Source organism: Stegostoma tigrinum, chromosome 11 (assembly GCF_030684315.1).
Source record: "Stegostoma tigrinum isolate sSteTig4 chromosome 11, sSteTig4.hap1, whole genome shotgun sequence".
Taxonomy (NCBI): domain Eukaryota; kingdom Metazoa; phylum Chordata; class Chondrichthyes; order Orectolobiformes; family Stegostomatidae; genus Stegostoma; species Stegostoma tigrinum.
In genome coordinates, this window is record NC_081364.1 from 52,635,762 (window position 1) to 52,658,875 (window position 23,114).

The 23,114-nt window shown below is 40.4% G+C and overlaps 1 protein-coding gene across 3 annotated transcripts in view; it reads right to left on the reverse strand.

The window, feature by feature from the left end:
- Window positions 1-9,705: 9,705 nt before the first annotated feature.
- The window catches only part of flnbl (filamin B, like), a 135,879-nt gene continuing 122,470 nt past the window's right edge, over window positions 9,706-23,114 (reverse strand). For all 3 annotated transcript variants that reach the window (XM_048547920.2, XM_048547921.2, XM_048547919.2), the window contains 5 exons: window positions 19,945-20,077; window positions 19,356-19,532; window positions 16,128-16,346; window positions 14,586-14,789; window positions 9,706-11,139 (listed from right to left, as the gene is read on the reverse strand). In XM_048547920.2, the coding sequence (XP_048403877.2) occupies window positions 10,952-11,139; window positions 14,586-14,789; window positions 16,128-16,346; window positions 19,356-19,532; window positions 19,945-20,077 (921 nt within the window). In that variant the 3' untranslated portion in view covers window positions 9,706-10,951. The remainder of the gene's footprint in view (window positions 11,140-14,585; window positions 14,790-16,127; window positions 16,347-19,355; window positions 19,533-19,944; window positions 20,078-23,114) is intronic.

The window sequence follows — 23,114 nt, forward strand, 5'->3', positions numbered from 1 at the left end:
AGGATAGCGGTAGTGGGGAATTCAGTGATGATAAGTCACTGACTGTCAAAGGGAGGGGGTTAGATACTGCCTTGTCGGAGGTAGTCATCATCTGTTGCTTGTATGGCACAAATATTACTTATCCTTTATCATCCCCAGTTTGGATATTGCCCACACCTTAATGACATGGACTGCTTCTGCGTTGGAAGAATCGTAAGTGGTGCTGAACGTTGTCTAAGTATCAAGTGCCCCTGCTTCTGACTTTATGATGGCAGACTTATTACTGAACAAAGTGTTAGTTTCCTTTTATTTACTAATGACATACCTATACAGGAATTTCCTGTAAGCACCTCCTTGACTCTCGATATCAAAAGGGGGACCACAGCTCCATTTTTCTTTCTGGAGTTGATTGTACAGAGGCTGGGGAAATCAAGGCTTCAGGATGCAACAAGTTTTTGGGGCTAAATCGAGAATTATGACTCATCCAAGGTCACCAACATGCTGATGGCGCATGAGCCTGGATGCAGACTTTTCACCAAACTGCCTTGGGGACTACGGCCAAAAAGTTAGAAGAAATTAAGTTGGCAAACACTCCTCGTATTCTCAACCCCCTCAGTCAGTCTCTGTATGCACTTTTCATACCCTTTGTACCAAGCTACATATCCTGTCCAACCCGATATGTCCCCAAAATAACCATAGCCTTTTTATAGCATTGAGGTAGCAGAGGGGCCAAAATCATTGCATTGTCCCCAGCAACTTTCTTTCTGCAAGTTAACTCATTATCTCAAAGTGTATGCTAACATTTGTAATGGAAACAATGTAAATATTACAGTTGTTGCTATCACACTTAGGTTGTGTTTACCAGCTTGACAGCCAGGATTGCTGTCCTTTGGGAGGCAGAGGTGATGGCTGCAAACAACTATAGGTTGTGCTGCTCTATAATGATAAAATCCATTAAGTGATAGAACAAGTGAAATGTCAGCTGCAAGCCTTCGCTGAATCTAGCTTAAAGCATTCTTAATATTTATCATTCATGACTACAGCCATCTGTTTTGTTCAGAATATACAATTTAGGTTTTCCTTTTGTCCCTATTTGAGAAATAGCCTATCATATTACAATAAATAAAAACAGAAGTGAAACAGCTGTTGATGAGAAGCAACTGGTGTGTTTGATCTCCCAGGTGCTGTAACACAATGGAGAACTGACATCAGAGGTGCCTAGTTACAGAAAATGCTGATGAGCCTGAAGGAATGTAGCTATCATGTGCATTTAGGAAAGCAAAAAGGACTTTAAATTTTAGTGCAATAGACAGTTTAATTGTACCATCCAATCTCTAAAGCATCCAAAATATTTGAAACACAATGCAATTGGTTTTTGAGTATTTAAATAACTTAAGGCAAGACAGTGACAAATTGATGCATATGAAGAATGAAACAAAAGCCAAGTGAAAGCTCCAGGCACTAACGTTGAACCTGATGGAATTTTGACCGATCTATTCTGCACCACTGGTGTGGTAATTTATTAAATCTTTCAGACATCCTATGGGTTTAGGTGGAGACAAATTGCATCACTGCAGTTCTGAGCCATGGGAAGATGCAAAGATAGCCAATGAGCTAGCAGATGATTGTGCAAAACAGCACATTGTCTCATTTAGAGAAATTGCTGATGTCAAGCAACTGGAATGCTGTTGATGAAAGGTGGTTCACTGATTAAATCTGTCTTTCCTACTGAGACACATGCGGGACATTACTACGCATTGAACCAGAAATGCACTGTGCCATTGATAGGAAAACTTGATGTCAATAGGGCAAAATAAACTAGCAGAAAGGAAGTAGCTGTTGAATATTTCTACCAAGATAAGAGAAGGTTGAGCAAGAATAAAGTTCTACATTAAAACATTAAGAAAATGAGCATGAGAAACATTACATTCTCCATTGGAAACAGAGCTGCCACCAGATTGCAGCATTGTTCTGCTCGGGTCAACTTAGTAGAGTTCACTCAGGCAGTCTGTTGAAGAATATTCATACAACATTGAAGAGCTTCTGCACACCAGCTCAGTATGAATAGTATACAGCCCTTTGGAAATGTAGAGTCAAGGATTCTCATCCCCACTGTGGAAAGCTACTTGAATGTGTCTTATCGGCTCAGCTTTTAATTAAAAAAAAACAAATTTTCTGAAGTAGGGTCTAGGCCAGAAACATCAGCCTTCCTGCTCCTCTGATGCTGTTGGGCCTGCTGTGTTCATCCAGCTGTACACCTTGTTATCTCAGATTCTCCAGCATCTGCAGTTCCAACTATCTCATTAATAAGGTGCTTTTGTTTTTAAATTGACCAAATAGCCAATTCTCTCAATTTTGAAATAATCACAGAATAAAAGAAAGGTTACATTGCCTAAGTTTTGCACCAATTTATTCATTCCAATTAGCAACTGGACAAAAAATATACTATTGTTAAAAATAGTGTGGGTTTGCAATTGGTTTTTTTTTGTTCAAGTACTACAATTTCCCCCAACCCTATTGTTTACTGAAACAGATGCAATTTCAAAAACCCTTCCACTCTTACTGTTGCAAGTGAGTAATTGACATTGCACAGCTCCATTGATTTTGTTTTTCAACTTCAGATTGTAGCAGTGTACTTTTCAGCATCTTGTGAAAGCTCAGTTACTCAGATTAGAGTGGGTCACGGAACCTAGACAGAATCTAGTTGAGGGAAACCTATATCCCTCCATTGTTTTGAAAAGTTCTTGTATGGAGGAGTTTCCCTTCAACATTTTTATTCTAAAAGCACAAAGTCTTACTAAAACATGTTAGAACAGGACCTCCAGTTGAGTTTAAATTAGTTTTCAACAAAAGGACATCTTTTCTACAACCTTCAGTTTAAGAGCTTGATAGCTGCTAATATTTAATCAGTTACCTAGTCTTTTAAATCTTGGAGCAAAAAGCTTGGGCATTAAAAACTTTAAAACATTAAAAAAGGGAAAAGCATTGAACACAAACACAAATGTTTTTAAATTGGAAATGTTTTTATTCCCAAATGTTTGACTAGCCACAGGAATGCCCGTTAATGGGTTAGAAACAAAATTCCTTTTATGTACTTTGACCATGAAAATTTTCTCCATGCCCCAATAATAAGGTAATGTTCAGCACAACCCTCACTCCAAATACAAAGCCAGAGTTATAATTGGAATCATTGTAATAGCACAACATGCTGTAGATTGTAGCCACATATTCCAATCACAAACCTATTGCCTTTGAGGCAAAGAGAGCTAGTCCTGGTCGTATTTTTTCCAAAATTGTCGATTTTGGCATCAGATCAAAACAAAATTTTAAACAGAACATACAAGCTATGCATCCAATTTAAGGACCTTTTAAAATATTGGGTGGCGTTAAAAAAGAGGTAAATTGCTTGATTTGGCATTTAAATTTGAGACTGGATTAAAGCTGGGAGAGTTGCTACGGCTGTGTCAAGTACAGCTTTCCCAGATCCTCAGTTCTGACCAGACATCTAACGTTGATTCAAAGATACGTAAAGGTCAAGAAGACCCTCAGATACACGACACATCCAGTTGTAACAGCAGGGAATAAGTTAGTTTTCTATCCAAAGGTTTGTCAGTTCATATTACAAATATGCATAAATATTTAACTTTCACAATAACAGCTGTATTAAAGTCACATTCATTCTCACCTTTACTTAAAAAAGTCACTTTAGGCTATCCAGGACCTCCTACAGCTCATCTCACTCACCAGTCCACTGTTCATCCTCTCCAATTCATTGGTTACCAATACAGTACCTGCTGCCAAACATTGGGACCAAAGTCTACAATCACTCCTACTTTCCAGGTATTTTCCCCCACTATCACTAAACCAGGGTCGCCCATACTTTCTTCCTCCCCTTTCCAACAGGGGCTCATTTTAAGATAAAGTGTGGGGCTGGATGAACACAGCAGGCCAATCAGCATCTTGGGAGCATAAAAGCTGACGTAGGCCTGAAATGTCAGCTTTTGTGCTCCTAAGACGTTGCTTGGCCTGCTGTGTTCATCCAACCTCACACTTGGTTATCTTGGATTCTCCAGCATCTGCAGTTCATATCATCTGAGGGGCTCATTTTGTCATGTTTCAAGAACTGTTACAAGCTAAGCTGGTAGGTGGTGCAATTAAAGTGTTTTAATTCACACTCAGTCCTACTATAATAGTTCTCCTATCATTCATTTCCCATCCTAAAAGGTCTTTCTTATAAACTCTTCCAGATTTGATTGATCACTATCACTACTACTGTGTTGGCTGACTACCTTCACTCCAAGCTCAAAGCACATGTAAACAAGTAACTTGCATAATTTGAATGGCTCATGATAAAATTCAGGTGATATTATACCTCAGCTACATAGTGCTGCATTATGTCCTTTGAGTTCAGCCAGACTAAATTTTAGTGAGTCCATTCTCAAATGGGATGGGGAGGGGAAAACTTTCCAAAGCCAGGAACTTTAACTTCCTAAGTGGTGTCTTTATATAAAGATATGCCTGATGGCAACCCAGCTTAAGCAATTTAGGCAGATTACTGCCCAAAATGCTTTCCCTGAATCTTTGGGCAGAGGGCTCAAAGCATGATTAAAGCATAAAAAGGAAGACGAGTGATGTTTCTGCCCATAGACTTCCAACAAAAGTTGCAAACAAAAAAAAAGTCTTGGAGGGCAACACCAAGAATGCACTGCCAAATCTCCAGCATTTTTAAAGTGTCAGATTTTCAGTTCATTAATTTTTAAAAATAAATGACATGCGGCTTTTGAATAATTGCACATAGGCAAGATTTTGCTTGTAGTAGTATTTTGAGGTCAGTTTGAAAACACAGACTAGCATGTGACAGAACTGTGCTTTTTCTTCAAAAATAAAAGCTGAATAGTTGTGGTTCTCTACATGTTAGTCCATGCAACAGTACCAGGAGTTGCAATCTTGTTCAGACAGAGGTCTTGAATTGGTTACAACACTAATATTTACGTAGCTCTAATGCAAGACTGTCTGGTTTCTGTGCTTGCTGTACATCACAGCTGACTGACTCCATTACGTGAGCCAAAGGTCATGCAACTGTCTTAGAAGGGCCTCTTCAAGAAAAAGCAGCATGAATTTGGTAGACAGTACAATGCATTTCACATTATGAAATTTCAAATTGGGCAGATAGTGAAACAAAAAATGTCCACGTGACAGTTTGAAGACAGGAAGAGGCTATAAGGGCCTTCAAACAGTCTGCTGTACCGTACAAGAACCTGACTGATGTCTGCCATGGTTTCCTCCCACAGTCCAGAGATTATATGGATCCTGTAAGTAAAGACAGTTTTAATGTGGAAGGTTAATGTGGAAGGACAGGATATGACAGTGCAGACTTGGAGGGCCAAAAGGCCTGTTCCTGTGCTGTGTTTTTCTTTATATACTGGTTAGGTCATTTGGCTATGCTGAATTGCCCATGTAGTGTCCAAGGATGTTAGCCCTGAATTTCCCAGGGCTATGTGGATAGGGGAGTGGGTGGGATGCTCTTCAGAGGGTTGGTGCAGACTTGATGGCCGAATTGCCTGCTTCTGTACTGAAGGGATTCTAACGATCAAACCCGTTCTCTTCATATACCCATCCAAATGCCTTTTAAATGCTATTACCATACAGACTCCACTCCTTTGGCAGCTCATTCCACATGCACACTATGGCCCCGGTTCTAAATTCTGCCAAAAAAAGTGGAAATAAATTTCTTTACCAACTGTTTAATGTCAAAGCATTTGCCAGTCTTTTCAGACATGACCAGATCCATGAACCTCAAAAACAAGTTTAGGCCAGAGTTTAAAGTCCCCTCTAATTCTAAGATCATTAAATTTCAAACAGCCTTTTCAAATCCACCATCATACTCAAGTCAGAAACAAGTCAGCTGGACAATTTAAATAAGTTCACCTACAAAAAGGTAAATTCAGTAAGTTTCATTTCTACCTGTAATGAAAATCACATTATCCTTAAAGGTTAAAATTTTGAAAAAAGTCAGCTGAAATGTTCATGTTAACACCACAATAGTTTTAATGAAAAGTTTGGATAATGTCCATGTTCTATACTGTCATGGTCATCCACCTGACCCAACTGGAAGGTCTGGGTAAATAAATTGCCAATTCTCTCCGGTAACAGTGTGTGAACATAAGAGGCATGGTTAAAGTGTGATAAAGGAGGTGGCATACAGGGCAGTGAGGATTCTTGGTAAGATAGGAGTGGCAGTTGGAGTTTAATTTAATGAGGTTGGTTTGTATTACCAAAATCAGGGCAAGACTTGCACACAGTTACTGGCAGGCCCAAATAAGGATAGTAGGGTGCCAATGATTGGTTTCTTGACAGGAGAGTCATGGGTAGACAGGGTGGTGAAGTTGGCCTTTGGCATGCTTACCTTCATTGGTAAGAACATTCCCCACAGGGATTGGGACATGTTGCAACCGTCCAGGACATTGAGATGCTGCTTTTGGAATACTTTATGCAATTCCAGTTACCCTTCTAGGAAGGATGTTGTGCAACCTTAAGGTGTAGAAAAGATTAAAGGATGTTGCTAGGACTAAATGGTTTGAACTAAGAGGACAAACCAGCTTGCTAATACAGAACAGCACTGCTCCATTATTGTTGGAAATGAGACATGGGAATTTTATTCTTAAAGTGGAATGTGACAGTTGATCACATTTTCCTGATCGAGGTACATATTACCACAGTAAACTGAACGAGCAAAGCTTTGACTTCAGCATCCCTTAAAAAACCAAAGACACAAATGTAATACATGGGCTGCACACTTTAGCATAAATACCCTGTTTAAGTTCAGGGTATATAATTTTGGCCAGTTTCTCAAGTGCCAACTTGTAAGGTGCTGCTTAAAAACAGGAGTTGCTGTACTTAAACTTACATGCATTTTGGACAGCTTGTTCCCATAACAATGAATGCATGAACAATGTATGGATGAGATCCAAATAAGTAGGTACATTCAAGGTGTATGCATGCAAGTAATCTTTACAAAAGATTCAACTGATCTTAATTTGATTAAAAGCTTAGTCAGGTGACTGAAGTAAAGAAAAACACACACTTTACAGCCACGGTCACCAAACTAAGGGAAGCGATAGGTGGATGGTCAAGAATTCTAATGAAGGAAATTCTCACTTTATTAGATTGCTGCACTTCAGTGGCAATTGGAAGCAGGAAACCTAGTTAAGTCTTCCCCATCCACAGAGCAGGCCAATGGATATTTCTAGCACTAGGTTCCTTGCCATATATTTGGCCTCATGTACAATTACAAAGTTTTATTTTCCTGTATTGTTCCCTTTTTGGTCTATAGCTTAAAAAGAATTGCACTTGTGCTTTTTAAACAGGGAGTAACTAGGCACTCATTACAAGTAATGTTACCTAGTTGCCTACTAACAGTAGTTTTAGTGTAGCTTAGACAAGCTGAAGCATGTACAGTTTCACCAGCAACTAGTAGCTGATTGGTCTGCTGGCTAGTAAGTTGGATATTGATGGCAAAGTACTTTTATCTGCCAACAGCTGACTGGCTCATTAGCTGAACAGGTTGGGGCTGTGAACAAGTTGGAGAAACTCAGATCTACCAACTAGAGCTCAGGGTTTTTTTCCTTAAAATAAAACTAAAAAAACACAAACACTTTGAAAACTCAAAGAAAACCCGGGTCATTTCTTACCCAACCCCACCTTCAGCAGTTGCTGAGAAGAGGTCAGCCTTAAAGAGGTCACTACCTCAAGTGAGAACCAGCCAGTGCCTCTTTTAAACCAATTGAAGCAACTGGCAGTAGGACCCTAAAAACCATCTGACATCTGTAACAGATAGTAGGAACTGCCGATGCTGGAGAATGAGAACACTGGAGCTGGATGAATGCAGCAGGCCAAGCCCAAGCAGCAGAGCAGGAAAGCTTCCTGCTCCTTCGCCTGCTGCATTCATCCAGCTCTACACGACGTTCTCAGATGTCCACAACACCCATCTTCCTACCTTCGGAAGAAGTGAGTTGAAGGGGATTAGAGTTTAAACTAGTTACGTACAAGAGAAGTACCACCACTTGGTTGTTTATTAGCCTGGTTATGAAAATTGGGTAAGTTGATGAAATCTGCATATTTTAACATCTTTCAGCTTTGATAGCAATACCAGGGCTTGATTTTCAGTACAAGTCAAGGTGAAGTGAGATGTTTATTGGGGCAGGATCGTGAAAACTCAGTGCCTCAAAGTGTACATACTTCTAAAGTATTGTTGAAACAGTATTGCTATACCATAACACTGTTCTCTCAACTAGTTATATTTGCTAAGAATTTTGTTGATGAAAGTGTAGCCAATAGTTAGTGGACTTTGTCCTGATGTACAAAACACTTGATTAATGAAGCATTCCAATGACTGTGGAATGAGAAATTTTTCGAAATGCAAAACTAAAACAATAGTTTGAGGTGGAATATTGTGATATGAATACAGTTTGTCCAGGAAATTACATGCTTGATATCTCTAGTTGTACCAGCCTGGAAATGAATGCCAACATGGCTTCGCAATTCAATATTCTAAAAATGGCCAGGTATGACAGTGCAGGATACCAGAATACTTTGCTGACTGCAAATGGCAGTTTATGCCCAAGCACATCAAACAGGGTCTAACCTTGTCCAATAAAGGTTGCCATGACAAAAACCTACTTTAATACTCAAGCATATGCTCCCAAAACAAGTGAATCTCCAAAACAGTAGACAAGTAGTTCAGGCTTGAAAACTAATAATTTGCAAAACAAATCCAGAATAAAAGTTAAAATTACAATTTAAATATTAGTTAAAAATAAAATTGCAACAGTAGGGCATGGGATGCCCTGCCTGCAACAGCAGTAGACTTGTCAACTTTAAGGGCATTTAGATGGTCATTTGATAAAACATGATAATGGAAGAGTGTAGGTTAGATTAGCTTCAGATCAGTTTCACAAGTCACAGGTCAACACAACAGCGAGGACTGAAAGGCCTGTACTGCGCTGTAATGTTCTATGTTCTAATTTTCACAGACCAACTGATTGTACTAGGAGGAAGCCCTAATGGACAAGTGCAGCTAGCTTGTCCATCATGCAAACAGGATATATACACTAGCTGAATGATGGGCATTGTTTTTTCCACGTTCAAGTTTCCTTCATGACTAGCTTGGTGACATGGTGGGAGGCTGGGGTGGGTGGCTGCAAAATAGGTTGTGTTTAAAAAAATTCTAATACAAATTTAGACTGCCACAACAATCCATATATGGCTTACCTGAGAAGCAAAGGACAAGTCAGACTTAGTGGTGCAAATAGCCAGCCAGGTTCACACATTTGGGAAGCCAAAAGGGCAAAAGTTTGACAAGTATGCTAGCAAAAATACAACATGCCAACACTATGCAATATAGTTGTATAAATAAGAGAGAGAGAAAGATCAGTTAAGATTTACTTTTTCATAACAAAAGTAATGTTTAAACTTAAGGGTTGAATCCTGTTTTGTTCAAATACTGAACCAAAAATACAGGACACCTTTTGGACTTAACCAAATAAAGTGTTTAAGATATTTACCACTTAGATCTACTTTCAGCACCTGTCTAGTAAACAGCAGCTTGGAAACCCATAAAAATAATGGCACACTTAATACAGGACATTCAAGAATACTTAGCAGTCCTTTATGAAACCTCTTGAGGAATGTTTCCTAGTAACAAATGCAATATTTCAAACAAGTGGACATTGTGCATTCATTGAAGTTTATTGAGTCAGTTGTTACATTAAGCTTTTCACAGTAAGGCACAAAGCATTATAAAAATGACAAACCATTCTTCCCCATGTTTTAAACTCCAATACAAAATCCAATTACAAAAATCAGCCCTGGAGGAAAGAGTTACTACGATTAATGTCAGAGTACAGACCTTAAAGTTCAGTTTAAAAGAGTTGTGCAATTTAGTAGTTTTTTTTAATTTAAGTCAAAAACAAATATCCAGTTATACAAACTGACCTATGTGTTTTACTCACATGCACTAGAATCAGGTGAGCAGCCCTTAAACTTTGCATGGGCAAGTTCATTTTGGGAGAGGTACCGAGATCAAATATCCAAGTACATCTAAAATGGCAGCACTACCCATCAGCAAGGAGGAGGAAAAATAGGAGGGGCCAAATATGTCCAAGGGAATTTTGCTTGGCTTGTCTGCTATTCCAGGTTTAGCCAGCTTGAGCACTTGATGCACCACTGGCTGCCAGGGAGGTAGGGCCACATGGCAGAAGTTGACTAAATCGGTGCTTGCAAAAAATGTTTCCTTGTCTGCCATCTTATTCAAACTCGACCTCTAATTAAGTGATACCAATATTAGAGCATTCAGTAGACAGTGAAATTGGTGATAAGGACAGCTACAGCAGCATGGTTTTCCCCCAGCCAAAAACAATTTAGATCAGTGTTTATGCAAAAGGACATCAGCAGAAGTTTGAAGCCAGAGTTCCTGAGTCTCCAATTAGGCAAGATCATAAAAATCTTTTGATCGGTTTGCACATTCCTTATGAAAAGCTTCAAAGGTTGTGCATGCATCCTAAATCAAAAAGTGGTACTGAGAGAAGCAATGCTGTCGGCCAGGTCATTTTTATAGTGAAGCATGGCAAACAAGAAATAACCATTTTAGAATGGGATATCCCTCACTACACTGCAGTAGAGTCCATCTGAAGCTCAAGCAGCTATTAATGGCTTTAGCCAAACAGGGCTAGCAAAAACCCAGAATAATCCAGTTTTACAATTGACCCAGTCTAGTTCATATTTTATATATAATCATAACAATCCACCCATAACCCAGTCCATTCTTTGGAGTGGCTGATTCAACAGCAAATATATTTGAAAAAGGTATCCATTTAGAAGCTCTGAAGCCATCATACAATTGCACTGTCCTTGGAAACTCAGATACCAACTTGGAATGCTGAATTCAAAAGTAGCCAGATTAGAGATGGCCTATTTAAGGAACTGTAATATAGAATGGACTACCAGGAATATGCTCATCACCCCATTTCACAACCAGTGTATAGTTTCCCCTCTCCTTCACAACATAGGCTACATTGTACTGCTCATTTCCAACGTGTTTCACAGAGACTTCTTCACATGGAATTGTGGGTCCATGAACACCAACCAGTAGTACGTTTGAACCTAGGAGAGAGAGGACAAAAAATGTTTAGAAATTAACCACTTGTATGAGAAATATGCTGCAACTAGGTTTAAATATAATCTCAACTTGTTAGTGTTATAAGTTGAGATCCAACTGCACAAGCAGTTCAAACATCAGATCCATCTTATAGCAGACAAAAATTTAAACCCATTACAAGTTTGAATACACCTCCCTCTTCATTGCCAGAGTTCTTGGGGGTTTATTCTGGAGAAAGTCTCTCCATTGGTGAACTAAATTTAGTGGATTTTCATGCACTTGTGGCTTAAAGAGGTGTCATTATGCATCAAGGCCCTTCTGCTAGTAGTGTTTTACAGGGGTCATCTCCATCACACAGAAGGGAGGTGAATGTCCATCTGGAAAACGAAGCATTAAATGCTTTATCCAAAGTCATTTTAACATCTAGGATGTCCTAACTTGAAATTCACAATATTTTATTTCATCCATCTTTTCAGGCAGTGCCCAAAATCTTGTTCAATTTCTAGTTTAAAAACCTCCAGGATGTTGGAACTGGGGGATTTCAGCAAAGTTTGCTGTTAAATGACAAAGGGGACTGTTTAGATTCTCATTTGAATTAATCACTGCTTGATATTTACAGGGAGCAAAGTTTCACTCCTATCACTTTTCAACCCAAGCCTGGAAGCTGTTCAGGTTTTGCTGCAAATAGATACTGACTGCTCCAGTAGCTAAAAAAAAAGGAGTTCAGAATTGGTTGGTTTGCTGAGCTGATTGGTTTTCATGCAAAAATGACTCATTTCCCCCTCTAGGGGACATCTTGCTTGCTGTCAGGCCTACACTGAAGTGCTGCTGTTCTATTAACCATCATGGTCAGTAGTTGTTCCTAGTTTTGCCCTGTAGTGCTATGTACATGGTCTATTTCAACATGTTTATGGCATGAATGGTTGAATAGTGTTAAACAGAACAGTGCTTCAGAGGCTAGACTGCACTGAAGGGGTTACCAAGAACAAGGAATGAAAGGTTTACACAAAAAACCCAGTTGCTTGGTTCGCTAGAGCTGCAGACCTGTGATAAGATTAAAGAGGAGCTCAGAAATTTTCCATGCATAGGTCCTTAAAGTGGTAGGAAGACTAATTTGAAGAAATCAGATAGTTGGGTCTAGCATACTACCAAAGGAACTCCTGTTGCAGATTCCTTCACCTCTGCCACATCTGCTCCCAGGAGGAGGCATTCCACTCCCACACATCCCAGATGTCCTTGTTCTTCAAAAAAAGGAAGAATGTTTCTCTCTCCTGCCTTGCCCCCACCAACCACCACCCCCGCAAGCAGTGGTTGAGAACACCCTCACCCCACCCCCACAATAACTACAAGAGAATCCCGTCCTCACACCACCCCAACCAACCTCTGGATACATTGCATCATCCTCTGACACTTCTGCCATCTACAATCCATCCCCACCTTTATCTGCCTTCTGGAGAGGCCACTCTCTGCGAGTCCCTTGTCCACTCCACTCCCCTCCAACCCCATCACACCTGGCACCTTTCCCTCCAACCACAGGAAGTGCAACACCTGCCCCCAGCCCCATCCCATGCCCCAAGATAACTTTCCACATCAAGATGTTCACCTGCATATCTGCCAAATGGGGTATACTGTATCTGCTGTACCTGGTGTGGCTTCCTCTACATTAGGGAAACCAAGCAAAAGCTTGGGGATCACTTTTGCAGAACACCTATGCTTGGTTCACAGTAAACAACTGCACCTCCCAGTCGTGAAACATTTTAACTCCCCCTCCCATTCCTTAGACATGTCGATCCGGGGCCTCCTGCAGTGCCACAATGATGCCACCCGAAGGTTGCAGGAACAGCAACTCATTCCACTTGGGAACCCTGCAGCCCAAATGGTATCAATGTGGATTTCAGCTTCAAAATCTTCCCTCCCCCACTGCATCCAAAACCAGCCCAGCTCATTCCCACCTCCCTAACCTGTTCTGCCTCTCACCTATCCCCTCCTCCCACCACACCTCTATTTCCTATCTACTCTCATCCCACCCCCTTGACTGGTCCATCCTCGGACAGACCTATCCCCTCCCTACCACCCTGCATGTGCCACCACCACCCCCACCCCCCAACTCTCATCTCTACCTATCTTCTCCTCTATCCATCTTCAGTCTGCTTCCCCCTCCCTATTTCAGAATCCTCTCCCCATCCCTCTGAAGGGTCTAGGCCCGAAACATCAGCTTGTGCGCTCCCGGAGATGCTGCTTGGCCTGCTGTGTTCATCCAGCCCCACACTGATTCTCCAGCACCTGCAGTTCCAATTATCTCCTGCTGCAGCAGTTTCCTGGGGCTCAGATGTTTGGCTTCAGGCAACCACAGCCATCTTTTGTCCCAAAATAAGAAATGGTGGAATGATTACTTTGAGGTGTGTATTTGAAAGTCAGATTCCAGGTTTGCTTGGGTCACTTGATGCAATCAGATGCTGCCTTATTGATAACAGCAACCACTCAGCTCATTTACATTGGATCAAAACTATGACATCTATAAGCAAATGCCAGACAGAACAACAGCATTGCTCAGTAGACTAGGAACTGCTTAATAGCACTAGCAATTATACCTTTCACTTCTGATAGCATTGTCAAACATATGCACAAAGTCAGCCAATTATTCCTAGAAGAATTAAAGAAACAAGGCAGTACTGCTCAAGACTTTAGTCTCAAAGTTGCCATTGCCTATCTAGTCATGTCCTGGAAATTTAGTCCCACAGAACAGTTGGGACTCTAACAATTGACAAAATATATAGATGGTCAGAGCCTGGGTAAGCCTATTGCAGAGCTGAAGGATTTGCAACATAGCAGCTCCCCTCTAATTACTGGCAAAATAGGGCCTTATTTCAAGCCATTACATTAAGCCCTGCACACATCATGAAGTTCTGCTGTAAAAAGTAAATAACAGCAAAACAGTAAGTCAAAGCTTATTTTTTGCATAAGTGGTGTTCAGGAGCCAACTGAAAGTTACCAAAGAGCTTACATACCCAAAATTACATTAATTTACACTGAACAGTTTAACTTCTAAAAACTCAAGAATAGGCAAAAAGAGATCACTAAGTGACTCCTGGCTTTTAACCACATTTGAAACTCAAATGGGTAACATTCAGCAGAGCTTTAGAATGCCTAAGCAGTCCCAAACAATGTCAATAGCAGCTCTAGGCCAATCACAAAAAGCCGAGATAACCACTGGTTATGTGCTTATTTAGTATCATTTGGTTGAAAGACCAAGCATAAAAATGCTGCAGGATGTTCAGACCATTTAGATCTGAAGCTAAGAACACTTTATATGCACAAGGTAATAGGATCAATTACCTAACTCAAACCCAATGTATAACAAGCTTTAGACCTTGAAACCAAGCTACATTACAGCTGGACATAAAAGCCAGAGCTACAATTGTACTAATGTATTCAATTTTGTTAGTTTTACCTGCTTTGCTACAATCCACTGAGAAGCAGTTCTTCTGACCTACATTTGCCATGGAGAGGCCTGCACCACTGGACACTACTTTACTGCTGTCAGATATAAATTTGGGGATGGCACTGTAGGAGTGAACAGTTGTGGATTTGGTCACAGATTCTACCACAATAGAGGAGCTTTCGTGGGTACTGCCACCACCAATCAACCGAGCACCTGGAAGGGGAAAGGGAAAGAGATAGCAAAGTTAATCTATTACCTCTGATTTCTAAAACAAAAGCACTGCAACCTTGATAAAAATGCATCATCTTTAAAGTGTTATAAAAGCCAAAAAAGTCATCCATTGACATGTAGACTTTACTGCTTTAGAGAGACTATTAAAACTGATTAGTGTATTTTAAGCTTTTTCCTAAAAGAGTAATGATTCTCTCCTTAGCCTGTTTAGAGTATCCCGAATGATAAGAATTAAACTCATTACTCTTCATGAAGCATAAACAACTTGAAGGGAGAAACTTCAAAAAAAAAACAACCAGACTGTATCAAACTATCAGCAGTTTGAATAGGCCCCAGAACACCACAGCCAAGCCAGGTTTACTGGGAAGATCACCAAGATCATTCTGGAGCAACCTGTCAGATTGACCACTGAAAAGTCATACCAAGTTTACTTGGAAGAATTCGTGTAGCTACAGACACTCAAGAGCTGTCTTACACTGGAGACATCTGTGAGAAAGAAACATCTGAAGTTCAAAAAGCAAATGACATTCCATTTGCCAGAGAAACTGACATGGGAAAACCAAGTCAACAATTTCTTGGTGGTCAAATACCATAGGGGTCTAGATTGAAAGTCATCCAGTGTGACAGATGGGCAGTAGCTTTCCAACAAAATTTTCCACTGAATCGGAGGTTTTATAGTTGAGGGACAGTGGATGTACATAATCAGTGCAACAGTGGCAGAGTATAAAGTATTTCCTTTTACAGCAACATTCTTGCAAGTGTTATGAATGCAAGATGAAAAGCTTCAAAAAAAATTGTGGCATTGAGTCGAGGGAATGTTCAAACTAAAACAAAGTAAACATTAGCAAATTCCAGCACTTTGTTTCCACGATATGTAGCACTCAAAAATGTGCTCCATTGATATTTCAATAATGCTTCTGGTTATGACTTCATCAGGAGGATCAATTAAAATTTGCAAGGAAAAGCTCCCATTAAATGACAGAAGACAAACTTCTTTTTGAAAGGAGATAGCCAGAACTCCGATGCTGGAGTCAGACAGTGTTGATCTGGAGGAACACAGCAGGCTAGGCAGAGGAGCAGGCAAGTTGTTTGTTGAGCCCAGAGAAACAAAAATCAACAAGACTTGGAATCCATGTTATATAGAGTATATTCAGAGCGAGCTTTGTCTCCTGAAGTGTCTTGAATGCTAAGCAATAGTGTTCATAAACTCAGCAGGGTATGATTGGTTTTAGATCAATATCAGGTGTTAGGATTTAATTGGTAGATGGAACATGCCAGACTAATAGGCCAACTATCTAGTTTAAATATCCAGGCCATTACCTGTTACTTTTGCCTTGAAAGGACTACCCTGAATATGATAAGGTCCTCCATATTTAATACCGATTTGGTAGTCTCCTGGTGCCATAGGAGTGTATGAAACCTTGTATCCTTCTGGGCAGTCGCGACAATCCATTTTCACCTTGGAAGGGCCATCAATAGCAACACTAAGTGAGCCTGGGCTAGCATTAGCTGTTTTAACAATAAATTCAGATTGGACACCTGCAACAAAAGCCAAAGATATTACATTTTCATACACAAGTATTTAGCATTCAGTTGTTGGCAATCTTGACCTCTGCCTCAATTCCAGCAAAGTCCCACTCTAGGGCTTGAGGTGCCGAAGTCAATAAGCAGCACTTATATTCTCCTTCCCACCCCTACCCCACTGAAGCCCCAACTACTTGACCTAGTGTATGGAAAGATGGTACTTTCAAAGAGATAGAATGATTCCAGTGACTGAGCCAATGTTGACTCCTGAAAACAAAACAACCCAGGGAAAAACAGATTCTTATTACTCAACATTAGGAGTAGAAGCTAGTCAGCTCTTAACACTCATTCTGTCAGTCAGTGAGATGGTTGATCTACCTCAAAATTTAAACTTTATCCACCACCCCTTCTGTTTCATTGAGTACATTCAAGGTAGATTTGACCTGACTCAGCTGCTTCAGCTCACTCAAATAGAAAACAGAGATTCACTACCTGCTGAACAAAGTCCACTTTTCACCTTTGGTCTTAAACAGCCTGCCATTCAGAGATTGTGCCCGAGATTGAGGTAGCCAGAGGGGCAGGGAACATCCTTTCAGTATCTACACTGTCAAGCCTAGCAGAGTTCTGCAGGTTAGAGTTTAACCATTGACAGTTGATTATTACTGCTTAGGTTAAGTTTGGGGTACAGTCAGCAGCCAGTTTTCTTGCATTAATAACCAGTGACTACACCTCAAAGTGTCTTATAGTCAGAGGGCTTTCAGATGTCCAGTGGCCTGAGATTAGTGTAAAATGATTAGTGCATATTTCAGAGATAGCTAGGATCATTTTTTAGCATTACAACAGAAAAATCATGGTCACCAAGTGAAGCATCCAAAATTACATTAGGTGCTTGCTGATTGGACCTATGATAGCTACATTTGAAGTGACTTAGTGAAATCACTGACAGGAATCCTTTACTTAGGACACTGCATCAAAAAAAGGGAATCATTTTAACCTTCAGTCTCCTGTAGGCCATAAGTGCCCATTTGGAAACTTAGTATGTAATATCAAGAGGCACTGACTGACAGAAATAAAGCCACCTGGAGGGGTTTCCCAGAGGGGAAACAATGCTGACTTCCTGCCCAAAAAAGGGAAGTCAAATCTTACCAGTAGGTAATTTTAAAAAAACAAACAAGTAATTCAGGTAGTTCCCAATACCAATTTAGAAAAGATAGTGGCCAAAAGAAACAAACCCAGAATTCTGGGCAGGAAAAGTCAAACTTCAATCTCAATCTACTTGTCCATTGATTATAAATTCCCAAGCAGGAAGCTACTTTGTATTGTTCTAAACAAGCATTCGGAATACAGATAACAGCACTGTTGTTTTCCCATGCTGATTTACATCATAAAATGTATATAGAGTGATTCAACAATTAAGACCAGATTCAAATAAGCAGCCATTCTAGCAGAGCTACGTCAGTGCTGTTGGAAAATTAGCCTTAAAAATTTAAGGAGTCAAAAGCTCTATTGTTCACTTTTATCCATATTTGATTTTTGTAAACAGCCCTACAATACCTGTTAATTGAGCTAAACCACCACAAGTCATTTGATAGGAAGCTTAACTCTCATAGGAAATGCTGTGTTTGAAAGAGTTAAGTCACAAAGGGAGACTAGAGACAAAGATGGGTAAAATGTGCAAAAAGTATTATTCACACCAGCTTTGGCATTTGAGAGAATCAAGTTCAACATACACATTAATCAGCTGATGGTAGCTAATAGATTTGTGCAGCCTTCAAAATCAACAGGCACTTCAAAGCTATGCTTGCAGTAGCTAGTAGTGTTTAAATCTGCACATGTTAAGCTGGGACAGCAGGTTGTTTACTGTATAACAGTGTGAAGCTGGATGAACACAGCAGGCCAAGTAGCATCTCAGGAGCACAAAAGCTGATGTTTTGGGCCTGGACCCTTCAGAGAGGGGGGTGGGGAGAGGGTTTACTGTATCCTGTAAACACTGAAGTGTTAATTCCTTAAGACTGAGAAGGTAGTGCTTTAAAATTGGAGACCAAAGGTTTAAGGTAGCACCAAATTTGCTGATTTTGAATTTGACTGGCATGTGTCAGCCACTTCACCCCTCAGAGCTACACCATTCAATATCATGCTTATCACTGACACTCAATATTCTAAATCCTGCTCTCCCACCCAAACCATGACACCCCCCCCCCCCCAGCCAAAACACATACCTTGATCTTTGTCACAAGATCTATATCTACTTCCCAGAAAACAATGACCAGTGGCTGTGAGCAAAACCAGAAAATCCAGACTCCCCACTAGGTGAAAAGAGTCTCATCTCACTCAAGGGGTTTATTTCTTACGTTTACAGGAAGGTATCCAATGGCAGCTGCCAATTTGACATAGATCCATGAGATAATGGGAACTGCAGATGCTGGAGATTCCAAGATAATAAAATGTGAGGCTGGATGAACACAGCAGGCCAAGCAGCATCTCAGGAGCACAAAAGCTGACGTTTCGGGCCTAGACCCTTCATCACACTGCTCTGATGAAGGGTCTAGGCCCGAAACGTCAGCTTTTGTGCTCCTGAGATGCTGCTTGGCCTGCTGTGTTCATCCAGCCTCACATTTTATTATCTTGACATAGATCCATAATGTGTTATGAGGGTTGAGGGTGGGGGAGGGAGCTCCTGGATTTTGAACCAGTGGCACTGGAGGGATGGTGTTGAAGGCTGAACAGGGGATTCAGTTTCCAGTTCAGATTAAAAGAAAAGTAGCAAGTACGGTATTAACTCCACCACCTTCTACTGAATAGTTGAGAAGTTTGAATAACTTAGAAATGGGGCTATGAACTGACAATACTTTCTTCCCCCCCCGCCACAATGTGCTACCATGCAACTTTATGCATTGAGGACACATTTCAGACAGTTGACACTGCACAAAAGAAATTAACTTCCTGCAGCACTTTCCCCTTGGTACAAAACCAACAGCAAAAACAACACTGTTTAGGCTCACGAGCAGCAAATCAGTAACTTACCGGTGGTTCCCTTCTCAAGGCCTAATCCATAAGCTGAAACAAGACTGGTGTCTCCTGTCTGCCAAGGCTCACCAACTCGAACTTTAAATGGACTGCCAGTGATGTGACTACCATTGAATTTGACATCAATAGAGTGAACACCATTCTCATGGGGAATGAAGCGAATTGCATACTTGTCTGTAATAAACATCACATCAAGTCAGTGTAGGTTAAGCAGTGAGCAATGTATCCACTCATTGGCAATGAGATGAGGCAAAACCTCACTCCAGGCTATATCTAATAACATATCCATTGCAACATTGAGTTCTGCTATTCCAAGCAGTCTAGATCAAAATCTAGTACTAGCCTTGGAATTAATGCAGACATTGTTCATACACCTAGTGTCAGATGAACTTAATCCAGTTTGAGTCTTCCTTCTCATTCTCCCACCCACAATTGATCAAGGAGTGTTCAAGGCAGGGACACCAAAAAAAAGGAGAAATGGAGTGTATAGAGGAGCTCAAAGAGGGGGGTAAAGCAGCTTTTAGCAGAAAAGTCAAAAAAGTTTAAAGGGGAAAAACCACCAAGGAACATGTTCTCAAATCCTTACCTGGTTCAATTTCAGATACATGGGTATCCTCCACTGCCCCTGATGGGCTATGAACTTTGGCATCAATCAAACCTTTAGCACCATTCAGTCTCACAGCAAAGGATACTGGTTGATTTGCCTTTAACCCTGACTCCTGGAGATTGAACAGCAAATACTTTATTGCACATTGAACAATCCTATTTCACTGAAGCATGAGAACAGAAAGACAAGTTAGCTCAAGAGACACTGGGGAATTGTGCATGTGAAACAGATACAAATTGACATTTTACTAGACTAGTCTTTCACTGCAAACCCCATTTCTAAATTTGATTGAGTGCCACACAGTTAAAATCAGCAACACCTGTATGAATTGGGCAGAAACTGCTCACTTAAGGAGTGAGTCAGTAGAATTGGGAATTAAAAAAGTTAATGTTTCATTAAAACTAGGCTGTCTGCAGACTTTAGAGCCCCAGGTTATGAATCTTAAGATGACAACTACCATTGTCTAGCTCTAATGGGCTCAATGCAGTTTTGGATTGTGTCAGAGTGCAAGTTCCATTGATGGAATACACAAGAATTATAACTACCTCATACATCTACACATTTATCTTTGATTGTAGGATTTGTTGCAAAACCATGTTGGAACACAGGGAAACAAGGCAGCTAACCTATTTTAAAAATCCTTAAACAAAACGTATCAATATTTAGACTTAAGAACATTTTGCAGCTACAGCAAAAAAGTTCTGTTCAAAGTTTGTCTATAAAAAGTGAAGTTTAGACCAAAAAATCTTACTTCAGACAGCTGAAGTAGACACATTAAAAGGAATCACTAGTAAGGAACACATGTTCCAACAAGTACACGACATGCTGTCAAGGTTTAAGGAACTTTAGCTCTTCAGTTAATATCCACTCTGCAGTCATCAGGTGACTTATGAAATTTGATTCTTAAACTACCATCACAAAAATGGTGCCAGTGTTAAATGTTGTTTCATACCCAACTGAAACCTTTTTTCCCTTGCAAAAGAAATCTTCAAGGTCTGAAAGAGCATCAGCTGAAAGTTTGGACAACCACCAACAATTCAATAATTTGGTCAACTTACTCCAGGCAAGTTTGTCACAGCATTCAGTTTTGTTATGCAATAACACTACATGGTTGCATGAACTAAATATGCGAGTTTCTATTATCAGAAAAAATAATGGCCTGAAATTTGCAACAGTAGTAATGGTCTTTAGGTGACCAGCAGGGCACTGCAAAGCTCAAAACAGATGGACATTGGTGTGCTTGTCAATAGATCCATGAAGGTGTCAGGATGGGTTAACAGTGGTTAAAGTAGCAGATGGAACATTTACCTTTAGTGGCATACAATTTGAGCAGGAAAGAAGTTGTGCTGAGCTCTACAAAAAAGTGCTTTGGTTAGGGACCAGCTGGAGTTCTGGTCACCACATTATATGATTTGAATCCCCTCTGGTGCAATCACAAGAGATTCACAGGATGTTGCCTGGATTAGAACATCTTAGTTATGAAGCGGCTTGGGTTGTTTCCTTTAGTGAAGGGATGGCTGATGTGGGAGGATGAGCAGAGTGTAGGAGATAGAGGGGCTTGACAGGGTGGATAGAAAACTGCTCCCTCAAAACTGAAAGGGTGGGTAGTTTAGATGGGATAAGAATAACCTTTCAGCCAGAAGTTAGAGAGAGTCTGAAATACACTGCCTGGGTTACTGAGGTTTCCTGCCTCTAACTTTGAGGAAATAAAACAGCATGATGAGTATCTTAAAATGCCACAACATTCAAAGCTGAGCCAAGTACTGGAAATAGCGTAGACTGGCCTGTCAAGTCTGTGCCAACTGAATTTCTGGCATCTACTAGTGCAGAGTTAAACTGAAATGAAGAAGTGATTTACCCACATTCCTTCACAAGCAAAGATTTTGCATTTAAGTGACCAGCATTACATTGCAGTAATGACCCAAAACAAGGGGCTGGTTTGTTACACAATTTTACAAACAGTCAAGCCTCAAATTACTGAGAGGAAACGTTCAAGTCAATTTGCAAGTGTTGCCTTATTGCCTCAAAAAGCAGTATTTTGAAGCGTTAAGTACATTTATGTACATCCCCATTTGTTGTCAGTTATATGGGAAAGGTCGAATGGCAGGAAGGGACAGAATACCCAAAGATAGTCAACACCAGAAGCCCCAGAGTCAAAAAGGTCCTATACCTTTAACATACACAAAATTCAAAAGAACTAACATTGCTTTGCCACCACACTTGCTAGCCAGTGATTACAGTTAAGTATTGGGTCCAAAGTTTCAGAGGCAATACAGTGGTAGAAATTAGTGTAGTGACAGAACAAATGTGCTGGCAAACAAGGGCCAGGAAAAATGCATAGGCTATAAAATTAGCCTTTTGTATATTAGTGAGGATATAAAAACCTAGGCCAGAGACAGTGTGAGCAAGATTTAATTGGCACCCATCAGAACCAGCAAGGGGATCACAAAGTGCATGAAGACATGCTAAAAAACTGGAGAAGTGTTGGAATTGGTGGCCAGAGACTGGGAGCTCTCCCTTGTGGATATAGTCTGTTGCTGCTAACACCCAAGAACTTGAGGCACCCCCGTCTCCGACACAATGGACAGGAATTAGTCAGTCATTCTCAAGTGGACCTGGCCATTGGCACCATGGGATGAATAGCCTTTACTCTGACAAGGGGGGTGGTCTGTGCTTAAATTCCACCCAAAGAGCCCATGAAAAGTCTGCACAGGCAGTTGTAAGCATTCGAACCAGCTGGTCACCATTCATAACAAAACTCTAAGCAGCTGTTAAAAATACCAGTGACCTGAAATTCACATTCTGCTTGAACACTTGAAAGCATAACATTTGTTTGCTGTTGGTAGTTTCACAACTTGTTACCATTAGTTATTACTGAAGACCCAAAAAAAGGAGTTCCACCTTGATTTCATGTGCCGCAACAAAAATCCAAGGACAATCAGTTTAAGCCATTTACCAAATACCATAAAGTGTTTGGTTTTTAAACCAAAGATTAAACATGTCAGGAAAGGTCAGACTCTTCAACTTCAACCTGTGAATAATGTGCATCCTGCAGGTATGCTGTCAAAAACCTTTAAATGAGACACAAGAAAAACATCCCAAAGTTTCAAAATGGCAGATGGTGAACCCCTTCATGCACTTCCAAAGGC